The sequence below is a fragment of the Lissotriton vulgaris genome, chromosome 6 (assembly GCF_964263255.1).
Source record: "Lissotriton vulgaris chromosome 6, aLisVul1.2, whole genome shotgun sequence".
NCBI classification, from domain to species: Eukaryota; Metazoa; Chordata; class Amphibia; order Caudata; family Salamandridae; genus Lissotriton; species Lissotriton vulgaris.
Window position 1 is genome coordinate 247,436,320 of NC_141694.1, and position 16,753 is coordinate 247,453,072.

A 16,753-nucleotide genomic window follows, 5' to 3' on the forward strand; every position below is an offset into this window, starting at 1 on the left:
CATTTCCAACATTGCTAAAATGTTATTTAGGATCTAACACCCTAACTTCGACTTCAACGCACTATTCTAGGAGAGCAATGAAGGCAGAGCAACTTGCAGTCTAGAGTTTCTGAGGGAGAAGCGTTCCAATGCATACCTTGTTGACAGCAAATTCTATCTTTATCAATGAAGGCGTGAAGACAGTGTTGCGAAGAGTAAATGCACAAGGAGGTAGCAGAAGGTTGGTCTTCAACCAGAACTTGGCTTTATCAGCTTCAGGCGAGATGTAGCATCTGCAAAGTGTGAAGTGTGCAAGCAGTAGGTAAGATAGCCTCCTGCAGAATCTCAGGCAATAACCTGGGCAAAGGACCTCTTCTGACAAGTGGTTATGTGGCAGTCCTTACATACTAAATCTTGTCAGAAAGTAGAATTTCTGACATGTTAAGGAATGTCTGAAATAGATTATGTGCCTCAAGGTAAGCATCCGACTTTTCTTTATGATCATATAAGGTAAAAGGACGCTAATTCAGGTTATATGTCTGTATGTGTTCTTATTTAACCTTGAAATGGTGAAGAGTAGACATTTGACCTAGATGACTGTCGAGTAGGTGTCTGCATCTATATTATTAGTCAAAAAACGTCACGCTTTCACACTTCTTAGAAAGATAAGGCCAGTCAACATCTACGTCTAATGGTGGACATGACAATGATTCTACATAAATCAGGGAATACGGAGGCTTCCATTGTCTAAGACAGGGACGATGGTGACATCTATTGTTTTAATGTTGAGTCGGGCCTACATAAGATGAAGTCGGACCATAAGGACTTTACGTCAAGGAACTTTGCATTTTCTGAGTGTAGCTTGAAGGGGCCAAATGCGGTGAACTCACCTGAACTCAGCTGCTGACTCTCCATGAGGCCCACTGTCGGAAACCCAGGAGCTTCAGGCATGCATGTGCGGGCAAGACTCATTTCAGGCATGTCAGCCCGAAGAAACATCTTGCTAGCTGAAACATTGTTGCCTTTAAATTACAGTCAAAGTTGACTCTTGAGACTTGGACTACTAGTGGGGCATACCCTGGATATTACCAATAGTGAAAGGGGAACAATCACTATCGCTAGAGCAAGGAGGGAATCGCCAACGAAACACTAGAGCCCTGACCTATGTTTTCGTGGCCTCACTATAGTGCCCAAAGGATGGATGTGTCCTCGATGTCGCTATTTGCCCCACTGGCATGCAGACTTCACACACATTATTTGGTGCTTTTGTACACAATTTACTGCCCAACAAACATTTTTGTACTTTGAACCAGTGGGATATATTGCTCTACTTACCGATACAGGCCACTCTCTGTTACCAATAAAACACTGGAAGTCAATAAACAACTGAAAACAGTTTCCACATTATAGCTCACCCCCAGCTGATGGCCACCGCACCTGAGGATAAGAGTTCAGAGGGGGTCATTGCTGCAAAGTAGCTCACGTTGACCAGAATATACACGCAGGTGACCAGGGGAATAGCAATCATGACGGCTCTTGGAAGGTTTACCTGTAGAACATCGAATATATTGGATTGTGCAGTAATTGGTGAAACAGTTACCTTGGTCAGACATAAGTTCATTTAATTTCAGTTGTAGGCATGGGGAATCAAGGAAACCGGCAATATTCAAGGATATATTAACAAAACAGACTGTTAATTTCTCCAACCAGCATATATTGTGAACTATGTATGTAATCTCATTAGTTGTCCACATTTACAAAAGGCCCTATTATTTCCAGTGGTTTACTTGGATCCACAATTATATATATATATTTTTTTTATTTATTGGCATTTACAACAAAACAATTCTGTTACATTCCAACAAGCCAGTAAGAAATGGATTGAGAAAGGAGCGCATACAGTCATAGTCTTTTCATTACACAATGCTAATAATAACTCACATCGCACCCATCTACCTCAAATCTCAGGCATGACAATAATTGAGCTAGGAATATTGCACACTTTTCAACAATTATTAACACAAATGTAATGATGTTGCACATATCTTCCCAGAGACGGCCTTTGCTACAGTTGTACATTGTGGCCTCTGGCCGGAGCTATCTTTTCATGTGCTCTAGCATTGAAATTGGGTGTGGGGTGTGGACTTATCACATCTGGGGAGCAGTTTGCGTGCCCACCGCGTCTGTCACTTCAGTCGTTATTTGTAAACCAGCGTTCCATGTTAAGAACGGTTCCCATATATTGCGGGGTCTGGATGAGGGTGGCATCAATTCCCAAAATTTTCTCAATTGTGCGTGCCCATATGTGACGCCTCTATTCCAATCTTTAAGGGAAGACACTCGCCGTCTGCCCCAATTAACTGCAACCTGTCTCTTAGCAAACAGTAGGAGGAGTGCGTGCAATTTACGCTACTTTGTGTCTTTTACATACCCTAATAGGCCAAGGATAGGGGACAAGGCCAGCGACACCCCCAATATGCTGTTCACAGCCTCGAAAATCTGCACCCAGAAGTCGGCTATCTTGGAACTTTGCCAGGCAACGTGTAAGAACTTAGCTGAAGCACAGCCACATCTCCAACAGGTATCCTCATCGTGAATGCCCATCCGGTGGAGTCCCACTGGGTTCCTGTAGTGTCTATGCAAATATTTAAAGTGGATCAGCCTCAATTTACAATTCTGGGAAAGCTCCGACAGCTGTCCACAGCAATAGTCCCATTGGGCTTCAGTCAGCTGGAGTTTCCAGTTTGTCGTTCCAATGCTTAAATGAGTTTGGCATTACTATCGGAGCAGTGTCTTGTATGCGGACATAGAGGCGCGTAATAAGTTTACGGGGAGATGAGAATTTCAGCAGATTTTCTAATGCATGTAGGGTTGGCGGCGCCCTCAGGAATTCTTCCCAGAGGGTACGATATTCCGTGCGTATTCTATGATATATAAAGATCTCAGTAAATTGGGCCAGTTGACCCTCGGGCGCCACAGAGGGAGGTCTGAATTCATCTCCAGGGTATAGGTCTTTGAATGTCTGAAGATTCATTTTCTGAGCTAAGGCCTTACTCATACTATCCCTTGTGCAAAGCATCATTGGGTTCTGGGATAATGGGATGGAAGGGACAAATAGCAACGGGATCCCCGCTCGTTTACACAGTTCATCCCATGACCAGCACAGGGTCCCAGCAGAGTCTATGTCACCGCAAGGGTGGCGTGCATTTCGGTATAGCGTAACCTTAAGTGGAATGGGGGCTATTACATCTGTCTCGACCACCACGTGAGGCTGAAAGGGGGTCGCGTGCACCCAGTAATTTAAAAATTGTGCTTTACCCTGTGCCTCATGGGAACAGTCCAGCCTGAACTACCAAGCCATGTCTTCCCTGGACCGGAATCAAGCATCCTAGGACCGGTTTCTGGCTATCAGCCGTCTTCAGCCTGGATAGCTTGACTCCAGTGGCTTAGTGAGCACGAGACCCACGTCTGGACATACCCTTCCCACATAGGGTGAACAGCAAAACACACAAGATGGACATTCCGTCCATCAATTGTTGTTTTTGCATTTGTCACCCCGAGTGGGATGGGTGTGCTCAGAAGTGAGTCCCATGCTCTCCATGCCACTGGAATCAAGCTATCCTGGCTGATGACGGCTGATAGCCAGAAACCGGTCTTAGGATGCTTGATTCCAGTCCAGGGAAGACATGGCTTGGCAGTTTGGGCTGGACTGTTCCCATGAGGCACGGGGTCAAGACTGATTTGCATAGGGCCATGTCTGAACCGGGATGGCTTGGTGAGCAAAATAACGATGGATTATTCCCAGATCTGTGACTGGGGGTGAATGATTAGCCATTGTGCAAAACTCCGTCCATCAACTTGTGTGTTTTGCTGTTCACCCTATGTGGGAAGGGTATGTCCAGACGTGGGTCTCGTGCTCACTAAGCCACTGGAGTCAAGCGATCCAGGCTGAAGACGGCTGATAGCCAGAAACCGGTCCTAGGATGCTTGATTCCGGTCCAGGGAAGACATGGCTTGTCAGTTCAGGCTGGACTGTTCCCATGAGGCACAGGGTCAAGACTGATTTGCATTGGGCCATGTCTGAACTGGGGTGGCTTGGTGAGCAACATAATGATGGATTAACCCCAGATTTGTGACTGGGAGTGAATGTTTTGCCATTGTGCAACATTCCATCCATCATCTTGTGTGTTTTGCTGTTCACCCTATGTGGGAAGGGTATGCTCAGACGTGGGTCCTGAGCTCACTAAGCCACTGGAGTCAAGGTATCCTGGCTGAAGAGGGCTGATAGCCAGAAACCGGTCCTAGGATGCTTGATTCCGGTCCAGGGAAGACATGGATTGGCAGTTCGGGCTGGACTGTTCCCATGAGGCACAGGGTCAAGACTGATTTGCATTGGGCCATTTCTGAACTGGGGTGACTTGGTGAGCAAAATAACGATGGATTAACCCCAGATCTGTGACTGGGGGTGAATGTTTTGCCATTGTGCAACATTCCGTCTATCATCTTGTGTGTTTTGCTGTTCACCCTATGTGGGAAGGGTATGCCCAGACGTGTGTCCCGTGCTCACTAAGCCACTGGAGTCAAGCTATCCTGGCTGAAGACGGCTGATAGCCAGAAACCGGTCCTAGGATGCTTGATTCCGGTCCAGGGAAGATATGGCTTGGCAGTTTGGGCTGGACTGTTCCCATGAGGTACAGGGTCAAGACTGATTTGCATAGGGCCATATCTGAACTGAGGTGGCTTGGTGAGCAAAATAACGATGGATTAACCCCAGATCTGTGACTGGGGTGAATGGTTTGCCATTGTGCAACATTCCGTCCATCATCTTGTGTGTTTTGCTGTTCACCCTTTCGGTCTATGGCATCATTTAAAACTGTGTTAAAATCTCCACCCCACAGAACAGTGTCGTATTCTGTCGCCTTAATTCTGGACCATATATCTTGAAAAAAATCAGGGTAGTCTGTATTCGGACCATAAACTGGTGCAATCACGAATGAGATCACTCCCAACACTCCACTAATAATGAAAAATCTCCCCTCAGTATCCCTGTATACCTCCTTCTCGTGCCAGTCTATCCCCTGCTTAATCAGCACAGCTACCACTCTGGCGTAATTAGAGTAAATGGATGAGTACAAGTGTCCCCACTTGCGATGTCGCAGTCTCTGGGACGGTGCAACGTTTAAATGTGTCGCCTGTAACAGACAGATGTCAATGTTATGTCTGGATAAATAAGCATGTACAAGCCTAGACTTCCGACTGTCATTTAACTCTCTGGTATTCCACGTTAGGAAATGTAGTGGTTGTGCGTGCGTGTATCTGTAAACAGCCCTTCAGCGTGGAGTAGGCACTCAGTGAGCATGAAAGTCAAATCGCAGGGTGTGTACAGTGAGTCACATCTTGTATTCGTACTGGCAACAAACCAACAAACAATCCCCGCCATCCACCCACCACTGACTTCAACCCCCCAATCAGGTTGCAGAATATCCCCCCCAACAAAATAAAATATAACAGTCTTCTTAAAGTACAAAGAAAACTCCCCATGGGGGCGTAGTGGCGTCAGCAATCACCCCTGTGTTGACAGGGTGGCTGGGAGTACTGCAGTGTAAGCTACAGACCCTCCCCAACATCCCGAAGCAAGTTGACTTAACTGGATAAAATATACCTCAGAAACCCACAGTCATATAGAAAGTGATTACCACACAGCTCCACAACTCGTTGAATAAGGCACTCAGATTAGAGAATAACAATGTCACAGATCAGTCATTGTCACTTAGTTGGCCAGTTACTGATGCTGCTGCTCCACGAGGGTCTTTAACTTTCTTCCCCCCAATGCGCTTGGCGAATTTCAAGGCAAATTTTGCATCAGTGAAATAATGTGCAGTGCCATCATACGAAACTTTCAACTTGGCGGGGTAGAGCAGAGACTATGGGATCTGCACCTGCAAAAGAATTCTCTTGGCTTATAGAAATTCTCGTTGCGCCGCCTGCACCGCTGGTGTGAAGTCTGGATAGAACAAAATATTGTTATTCCGATAGGACAGTTGACCTTTTCCCTCGCCATTCGCAACATGTTATCCCTATCTTGATAGTTCAGCAATTTTACAAGCATTGGTCTAGGCGGCGCACCCGTCGGAGGTTTCAGACCCATCGATCTGTGTGCTCTTTCTACCACAAAAACATATGATAGATGAGGGTCAAATAGCGAATGTAACAGGTCCGTCACGAAGGTTTCCATCTTAGATATGGTGGTGATCTCTGGAATTCTTGTAATATGTAGGTTATTTCTGCGTGACCTTGCCTCCAAATCATCGTTTTTGTCGCGGATCCCCTAGAAGTTTATCCATGTGTAGCAATCGCTCTTTGGTTTCCACTTGAAATTCGTGGAATTCAGTGTGCCGGTTTTCCAGGACATCCAGGCGGGTTTCATGAGCGGTGACTTGGGCTTTGACCGAGTCCAGCTGTGTGGTCAGGGTATCTAATTTAGAGTCAATGTTCCTAAGGCTGGAGCTCATTTCCAACATGAGAGTACGCAAGTCCTCTCCTTGGTCCTCAGATTGCATCTCCTGTTGCTCGTCCGTGTTTGAATCAGAGGGCAGCTCAGTTTGGCACGTGGAACGTTTATCAAAAGTGAGCTTTGGCTGTTTGGCATCCTGTTTACCCATGTCGAAATGACCAGTTGGCGTGCTACTATTATCTGAGGAAGTCCTTCAGCCTCAATCAAGTCCCCGTGCTCCCCAGTCGTCGATCTTCTCATTGCCAGTGACTCAACTTGCGGCGTACGATTCAGCTTGACCCAGCTCAGGCTTCTTTCAACTCCCCAATGTCGCATATCACCTGTGCACACTCTCCCACCTATAGTAGTCTATGACACCAGCACCTACCATATGCGGCAGGGGAAGCAGGCCAGCACGAATCCTCTGATCTCAGGGTTCAAAGGAGGGTCTCCGCAAATTCCGCACCAGGGATCAGGAGCAGCTTCACAGGTAAATAGACCCGGTGCAAACGCCAATCATCAAACTCTCCTCAAGTCCTCTAGGAGTGCGCACCGTACCCACTCTAGGCGCTGTACCACTAAGGCGCCCCAATGTCTGTATGTTGTGGCTCTGTACCCGCACCACTTATGACCGTCACATCAACAGCGGGGGGGTCGGGCGCTATGACATTCACGGAGCTGTCACCCCTGTAGATCTGCTTCTCAGCACCACAAAGCGCTTGTAATAGCCCCACAGGCTAAGTCATTCATCCAGAGCGTTCAGGTGTTACTCGGGGGTGGGAAAGCCCTTCGCGGCCGCACTTCAGCCACAGATAACTCAAGCGGCTCCGCACCACCAGCGGCGCCGACAATTTCCCGGCATTAAGGGGCTCGGGTGTAATGGCAGAGACACAACCTCCACTGCGAGTGTCTCGATTCCCCAAACACTCTGCAAGTCTCAGCAGTGAAATGCAATCTCCAAGAGCGCCTAGAATTCCTCCTGGCGCGTGTCTACTTCCACCTCACCTCCGCCCTCAGATGTCGCAAAATGGCGGCAGCAGGCCGACTCTCCTAGACGGAGGCTCTGGTGTAATGGCAGATATTCTTCCTCCACTGCATGCGCCTCAGCTCCCCAAACACTCAATCGTCTCCGCTGCTCGCTCCGATCTCGCAACTCCCCTCTGCAGCGGGGGCTAGTCTTCGGAGGGTTCCCACGGCTCAGCTGCCAGATCCCGGCCTGTACCCTCACTTTAGCCTCAGGCACGATTATTAGGACTGCCTTCCTCTGCATGCACAGCAGATATGGCATATGGCCTGCGCAGGAAACAGCGATCACCTCCGTGTTCCATGCCCCAGATCTCGCACGGATCGCAGACTTCTCACCAAAACGATCCACTGTGGTTCTGCCAGTTAGGGATGTCGTTCAGGGGCTCGCCGTGACACCATATGTAAGGATTTTAATAGGATTTGTAACCCAGCCGGCGGAGCACAGTCAGTGAGCGGCCATTCCGCTCCTCGGCAGACCACACCCCCATCCACAATTATATTTGCTGCATTAAACAAGTGTGTGTGCTTGCTTAATGCACCTCAATGATATTACAGAAGGGGCTGCAGATGCTTGTGCTTGTGCGACATCTTCCATAATACTAATAGCGCTGGCGCATATGTAGTGTAAGCGCTACCATAAGAGGGCATTCCCCCTTTCACATGGGGGTGTGTCCCCATGTAAATGAGGGAATCTCTTTGCTTCTGGGCCCACACTGTATTATAGATGCTGAACAGACATAAATATGCCATGAAGAGGTGTAAATCGGGGTCCCATGTAGCTCCCAGATGTTATGTTCTTTAAAGAAGTACTCATTCCTGAAAGGAACCAGTGCTGCTTAAAACAAAATCCTGGCTGTTAAATTATCAGGTTTAGCAGGCAGTGATCCCTTGGGCTTATGTCTACTTCCTGGGGGGTCTTGAATCGATTTATAAAAAGGGAATCTGTCCAACTGGGTCAGCTTCCCATGGAAAATATGTTACCGCCTCCTTAGATGAATTGGTAACTTTCAATAGTTTGCTTTTTTTTTTATTTTCTTTCTTTTGTCCTCATTACTCAACAGTTTAAAGTAAGAAAGTTTTCAGGGACCCTTCTCAACTTCGCGGCATCTCTGAGAGAGGGAACCCTTTACATCCGTTTACTTGTAAGGAGGAGGATTCTTGTTTCGGGTTGGGGTGAGCTAGCCATTATGGCTACTCTTGCAAGCCTTCCTCAATATTGTTGCGGTAGCGTAATCATTGGACATTGCAGTGGAGTATAATGAGAAATCCAGGTGTATTACTACCTCGATATATATACGTTATATGTACACACCACCATTTGAATCACTTCTTATGGAATTCTTCCCAAATGTCCCAGAATTTGTATTTTTTAGAGCCAAACTTCTTATTTTTATCTAAGTTATACACTTTCAAAACTGACGCCAGCCATTCATTATGGGTCGGAGGGACAGGGTTTATCCATTTTGCACAAATCTTCCTCCTTGCCAAAAGAATCAGTATGAAAATTAAGTTCTCTTGAGCTTTAGAAAAGGGTCTTCCTACATTCATACTTGTGACCCCAAAAATAACTAAGTCCATACTTACAGAAAGTTGTCTTGCAAACTTTCAATAGTTTGCTTTCACAAACTACCGATACATACCATTTTGACGCGCAATTTGGAAGGGATGCCTCTTTTATACTCTTTCCTAACTAAGATTGAAATGGGCTGCTGAACCCCATTTTGGAAGTATAACATGCTTCTGCGACCCAAAAAATGTAGTTAATTGTTGCGTGTTTATCTAGGTTCCTGATCGATACTGTGACCTTATGCCCCTATTCGACTATAATTCCATTTATTCCCTATATTGGCATAACCGTTCAAGTGCGATTTTCTGAAAAGTCATCTCTGGCCTCACACGAACAGAGCCACATTCCAGCATAGCTCTCTGCCACTTCCTTTGCGACCAATTAGTGCAATGACAGAGCAGTAGTCACTATCTGATATTCCTAGATAACACTCCGAGTTCTTCAACAAGATAAAAACTCAGCAAACCTGGAAATCCCCGCTTGCTATGTTTTGATTAGTAATAGAACTCTAATGAGCAACTGATAACTATCACTTCCTAGTGACATCTTTAATTGACGTCTTATGTCCAGCAAACTTGCGTCAAACCCGGCACCTGTCAGGTATAAATATTACCAACGTTGCCTTAAGCAATGCCTGTTGTACGAGCTACTGAAGCCAGCTGCCTGCACGACCCCGTGTTGGTAAATCTAGCACTCTGTCGCTGCAGCCTGCTATCCTGTGGTGGTGAAGCTGCTGATACCATTATCGCCGCTAAAGCGCGAACTATGGTGCAGTACGCTTAAGGAGCTGAACAGCCGTCCCTCTGCGAAGACATCCAGCAGATTCCAGCTGCCCGCGGACGCTGTCCCCCCTCCTTCCTCGACGCGCTGAAGAGACCCGCTGCCTTTCTCGTGCAGAGAAATCCAGCCACGGCGTTTCCGGTTTACCCTCGCGGGTGACTGGGATATCGAGTGACCCCTGAAGGAGATACCAATCCTCCATCATTCTATTCAGAGGTATGGTGTTGACTAAACCCTTAGACGAGAATTCTTGAAACAAACCTTGGCAAAACCAACTTAACTTAAAGCTACTTACTTACTCCCCTTTCACGTGTTAGGCTTAGGTCAGGCACACTGGGGTAGACTTAGTTAGAAGCACCAGTTGAGTATGTTAGCCTAATGTATATATGACTGTATATATGTTTTATTACTTTTAAACCATTGTATGGCTAAGAAACCATATCAATGCTTTTACAGTTCTATTTCGCAATCCTTATCTTACTGTACGTACTTTTTATAATAACAATTATTGCAATTGTGGCAATACATTTCTCTTGTACGAGAAGAAAGACTGTTCAATAAATGTTAACCCTTTATTGACAAACGCCCGTCTCTCTATTCTCTACATCTCGTGAAAGTAAACTGCACTAGACTGACTGAGTGAAATACATGTCTATTGTTTCACACGACCCTAGAGATTGACTCTTGATCTGAGGAGCAAAGTTGTCATGTTGCACGGTTGTTGGAAAGCTGAATCCCTTCTTGTCTGTGCCAAGGAAGCTGATCACTTCCTATGCAGAGAAGAAAGTTTCCAGTGACCTCTGAGCTAGTTGGTAACACAACCCAATTAAGTTTAGCATAGTCAGTGGAGGCCTGGAATATCCGCAGTTCCACGTCGATACTACTGTTTATGTTATTCCAATGCGCAGGGCCTAGTGGGAAACTAGGAACTACACTACATGGCGCCCAAACGTTTGGTAAGGCGATAAACTAACGCAAGACTTTTAGAGTAACTCAGTCGTGCATATTTCACACCCCTTTCTCCCGTAAATACTCCAATAGACGTCTGGAGTGGGTGAAAGGTTAAAATCCGCCCGACCTTAGTAGGAAGAGATTCCTATGTAAAGCTCTGGTTTATTCAACGTTGAAGGATACAGTGTTCCAAAATATTGTGCACCTAATCTTTGTCTCCTTGGAGACCTACTCTGCAAAACCTGCATTTATACAATGTCAGTAGAAAATAACGGAACCACTGGGGGCGCAGCAGATGCGACTCAGCAAGGTCCCGAATACACAGACCCGGATGCTATTATCATCCCGGTCCACTTAAGAAGATCTATAACGTTAAAACTTATAGAAAACGGACTGACACCTCAAGGTGGTACAGTAATTTTCGTGATAGAGGCTCACGAGTATCGGCAGACAGAGGTATTCTATTCATGGATAAACTTTCCAGCGGTAAACGCTATAACAAAAGAGTTTCACTATTACAAAATAGAGGAACCTCCGGGAGAGTACGCTCCTTTCGAGGAGATTGAAATCCCACTTAAATTTCAAGAGCACCTGCTCTGGTTTAATGGCGCCCTAAAACACACTGATCAAATAACAAGGCTCGGTCCACTAGGTAGACCAGGAGCCACGTGGCCGGTTCTAGCCAGCTACACACCACATCCTGACATTGCAAAAATGTCTAAGGAAGAGCTGTTAGTACAGCTAAAAACAATAAAAATACATAGGCAATTAGTCCAATATGTAATGCGGACTGCAACAGTCCAGCCAGCTGTTAATACACCACAGCTGACCCCTCATCAGGGGAACACAAATAAAATTACACCACAGAACATACAGTCATGTCTTGGTAAAACACCCGTAAAACGGGAACAAATTCCTTTCTGGTTAGCACAGAAAATCACTCAAATAGAGGCAGTATTTCCTGATACTACCCCTATTGAGAAACACAGAATCTTGACCATCTGCCTTCCTATGGGAATCGCACCACACGTGGAGGACTGCGACACTTGGGGTACAGTCTTTGCTTCCATTTACACAAAAACACACGGTGTTCCGTCTATGGCGGTAATACCAGAAGTGCTAAAACAGATTCAAAATGAATTCGGTCCAGAGCCCGCTTTAAATCTAGGTATGAAATTACTGAAAGACTTCAAGCAGGTCACGGCTATATTATTAGCCAACATTAGAGGAGAAGCAGCATCTGTGGCGATCCGCCAGAAGTTGAAGGAAACAGATATAAAAGATCCTGTTGAGCTTGCAAAAATAATAGAAAAATGCTATGAAGAATTAGGTAGAGACAGCTTGGGTGGAAAACCAGTTAAGCCCCAACTGCTCGAAAATCCTGAAAAATTATTTATTAAAAATAATTTAAACACTCCTAAAAAGAGCTGGGATGGAAATAAACAATCCACTCCCAAGGAAAAAGTTTTCCAGTCCAGAGGAAGGTCTCCTCGACGGAGGGAAAGAACTCCGACTCGAGAACGCCAGTCTCCCCAGAGGGAGCCCTCTGAGAAAAGATATAACCTTAGAAATAGGGATAATCTGAAAAAACCTGATAGATATCAAAGTATTGATACACGTCCCTCTCGATCTTTTCCACAGAATTCGGAAAGAAGAGGACGGTCAGACCCAGGAGAGCACACCAAGTCCAAAGACAAGGAACCTGCTCAGAGTAAAAAATTCTCAATTTCAGAAAAAGAAGGTAGCCAGTATTAGAGTAATCAACCATGCCGAGAATACTGAGGACACAGTTGAAAAACGGGGAGTGGGCATTGACAATGTTGGACAGTGCAGCAGAAATCAGTATAGCGCGCAAGATCTTGATGAGTCATCTGGACACAGTGGACACGAATGAATACATTCAGGTTGAAACTGCCGACACCAGACTTAGCGAGCCCCATAAAATATACGAAATAACATTGCGTATAGAGGGTGATAAGACTAGGAAAATTAAGGGTCTATTTTGGGATAAGCTCTCAAAAGGCTATGATATTCTGTTAGCTGAAAAAGATTGGCCCCCAGAGTTTGTCAGGGAGTGCCCTCGTGGCGAAGAAGTGATTATGCCTGCCTTCTCGAATCACATTCCGATTCACAAAAAATATACATATGCAAGGAAATGGGCAGTGGCCCAGGCACCTGCATTATATAAAAATCATGTAGGATGGGATGAGGATTCACCTCCTCACAAAATCCAATTAAAAAGTGAACCAACTGCCCAACGGCAGTATCCCATAAAGCAAGAAGCTAAAAAACAAGTCAGGGAGATCTTAGATCAACTTGAGTACCAGGGGGTGATTGAAACATGCACCTCTCAAATGAACAATCCTTTGTTTCCTGTCTCCAAGCCAGACGATTCATATCGTCTAGTTTTGGACTACAGACATCTTAATACATGTTGCAAAACTTTTGCAGTACAAAACTCGCATAGTGCAGCCCTAATGAATAACATAGTTAGGAAAAAATATAAAACGACATTAGACATTTCTAATGGTTTCTTTTGTCGAAACATTGCACCAGAAAGCAGATATTTGACCGCTTTCTCTGCATTTGGGTCACAGAAAAAATTCTGTCGACTCCCACAGGGGTTCAAGAACAGCCCAGGACTATTCTCAGCTAGGGTAACAGAGTTACTACAAATCTATGATGATGAAGCATTATCCTACGTAGATGATATTTATCTCACAGACGACGACTTGGATACTCACTTGAAAAGAGTGAACACCATTATACTTGGGTTCGCAGCAGAGGGTTACAAATTCAACTTTGAAAAGTCCCGAATTGCCCATCTGACAGTACTATTTTTAGGGTACGAATTATCAAATGAAGGGAAAAGCCTAGCGGACAACTTCTTAGAGAAGTGCGCTGTACTCCAAGCTCCAAAAACCCTGAAGAATTTACAATCCATACTAGGTTTTCTGAATTTCGGAAGAACTTACATTCTTAATTACGCAGAGAGGGTTAAACCTCTCTACGGACTAATTAAACCTGATTTTAAACAAATCCATTGGACTCAAAAACACACAGAAATTTTGAGATCACTGCAAACAGACATGTTAGCAAAAACTAAATTAGATACACGTGACAACACACGTGATCTTGTAATCCGAGTCATCCCAGGAAGATGCGGATTCACGTACCTGACCTCTAATGAGGGAGAAAAGGTACCTATTTCCTTTAAATCTCACTTGTACACACAAGCAGAAAAAACATTCAGTCCCACAGAAAGAACTGTGAACGCAGTGCAAATCGCATTAGCAAATGAAAGAGAACTAGCACACGGCAAACGGATTAATATCCTTACAGCGGAATCCGCCTTCGAGGCGCTATTCAGCCCAGTAAACCTGCCTACAGTGTCACTGGATCCGAAATGGATACAGTGCATAGATTCTATAGGAGCGGAAGACGTGAAATACTATTTCGCCCCGCAATTTGAAGAACTGAATGATTTAGAATATGAAGAAGAATATCCTCTGCCGATCGAAATTCTGCCTCTCCCACAATATGCCTGTATAATCTATACAGATAGCTTTGTACAGCATTTCAACGTAGAGAGAAAATCCTACGATGCAGCATGTGCGATCATTAAAGGTCGTTGGCTGTGCGGTAAATTCAGACCGAAAGTAACAAAAACTGAATCTGTAAGAAACTGTTCGGTTCAGAGAACTGAAATCAGATCTTTAAAGATGGCGCTCGAAAATGCAGAAAGTGAATTCCCGACACTTATAGTGTGCGATTCTCATTTTTGCGTCAACTCTTACAACAATAAACTGCAGAGTTGGATCGAAAACGACTACAAAGATGACACAGGTGCCACAATAAAGCATAAATTGCTCTGGAACGAGGTAGCTCTTTTAAGCAAAGAACTACAAAAGACTCACGTGATTCACGCACAGAGTCTTCAACGTGATGGCGTTCACGTTGCAGGGAATTCATTGGCTAATACAGCCAAAGCGGAAGCAACTAAACCAGCTTCCGTAGCCACAAAAAAGCGTACAGATAAGTACATAGACGGGGAAACCATGCTGGCAGTAAAAACGACCGTAATAGGCGACTGTGCTGCACTACCCGTAAACTATCCACTCAATTATGCATACATAATCGATGCAAACTCCGTTCCTTTTGCTCGAATCCCTGGAGTGGGGGACAGAGTAATTCCAAACATGAACAGGAGAATATTTTTAATAGCAGACGCACACATGGGTTTGGGTCTAAGGCACAGAGAGATCAAGGAATCACTGAACGAATTACAATCAGTATTCTGGTGGCCGGGAATGAGTGTAGAACACCAAATATATGCTAACAACTGTGAAAACTGTAATAGGGATCGCAGTAGCGAACCTTGCTACCGGCTACCAGTCAGAAAGAGCGTAACGCTGCCTACACCCCATCCTGCGTCCTATTAACAGTTAAGACGAACAGCACTTAAAAAATGAGGCCCCCAGCGCTCGGCTGACGCTAGAACGGTTATAAAAGATTTGCGAGTCAATATCGGCATATACGCAATTACCACGTTCCATTCTGACCAGGGTCCTGCTTTCAGCTCTCGAGCTTATAGGGAGGCCATGGCCAGCATGGGAATTGGGTTGCGGTATTCTTGTCCGTCATACCCCGGAAGGGAATAGTGTGGTAGAAAGAAAAAACCGTGACATAAAGCAATCTATAACAGCGAAGGTATTAGGTTCAGGCGCTGGGTGGGTCAAACATTTAATAAGTGTCCAGACTAGTCTTAACAACATGCCAAGAAATTCTCTAAAAGGTTTCAGCCCATACGAACTATTGTTCGGAATTAGAATGCGAGTTCAGGACCTCGATAGTCAGATGTCAGTGGTACAAGAAGAAACAACGCACTTTGATGTAAAAGATCGTTTGGCTGTTTTACAGGAACTGAATGAAACAAGAAAATCATTAAGCAACATAAAGTTAAAACAACAGCCAAGTACCACTGATGAGGCACCACCCGCAACAGCCCCAGCAAGGCCTGTCTGGATTCCAAAGATTGGGGATCTAGTCAGAGAAAAGATCGCGGTTAAGAAGGAATTTGGGCCTTCTTACAGAAAAGCAGTACCTGTCTTGGCAGTCACCGGAACAAGATCAGTTGTGCTACCGCCCCTTGCTGGTAAAAAGGAGAACAGAGTCGTGTCTATCGATCTGGTAAAACCACAAGCATGTGGCCTATAATCAACAGTAGGCCCAGTGGACTCCCAAGAAACAACAGAATACCCAAACTTGCAACAATCCAAGAGGTTCAAACTGAAAGACTCATCACATTCGATCAGCCTGCAGTGCACAATGAAGGACTATGCAATAATGCCATGGAACTCGTGCCTCTTGAGACACAGATTGAAACAGTTCGTCAAGAAACAACACCAGTCTACAATGATGTGGCATCAGAAAGTGCTACCGAAAGACAGATTGACAGAACTGCCTCTGGTTATTTCATCAACTTCGACAACTTCTCTGAAGATTTAAATGACCCCGAAGTGATGCCAGAAACAAAAAAATCTTTTAAAGAAAAAGCAACGGAACTCTTTCATCAACTGAAGGAAATCTACCTTATTTCCCCTTGGCTAGAGTTCTGGTTCGGTCTAGGTGTATTTTTCCTCCTGCTTTGGCTCATCATGGTACTATGTTTGGGAAAATTCATTGAAGGAAAATATATTACAATGGACACAGCAAGTCAGAACATCAACCTAGTCCTGAAACCACACAGATCTTCCCACGTAAAGAAAAGAGAACTGTCAACAGTAAACGTCACAGCAATTCCAATACCTGGTGGGGTAGTATGGGAGAAAACAGACTATGAGATCTATGGTCCGGTCGAAATCCTGAAGTATCCTCATCAACTAAAGGTTTCCTTAAGTGACTTTGTGACACCTAGTACATTCTCTGATGATTGGGACTTTAACAGTATTAATGAC

The 16,753-nt window shown here is 45.0% G+C and overlaps 1 protein-coding gene across 1 annotated transcript in view; it reads right to left on the reverse strand.

Moving 5' to 3' along the window:
- Nucleotides 1-213: 213 nt before the first annotated feature.
- The window catches only part of LOC147707078 (b(0,+)-type amino acid transporter 1-like), a 66,305-nt gene continuing 49,765 nt past the window's right edge, over nt 214-16,753 (reverse strand). Inside the window, exons 2-3 of the mRNA XM_086925170.1 lie at nt 1,417-1,528; nt 214-272 (exon numbers count right to left, since the gene is read on the reverse strand). Coding sequence (XP_086781296.1) covers nt 229-272; nt 1,417-1,528 — 156 coding nt within the window. The 3' untranslated portion in view covers nt 214-228. The remainder of the gene's footprint in view (nt 273-1,416; nt 1,529-16,753) is intronic.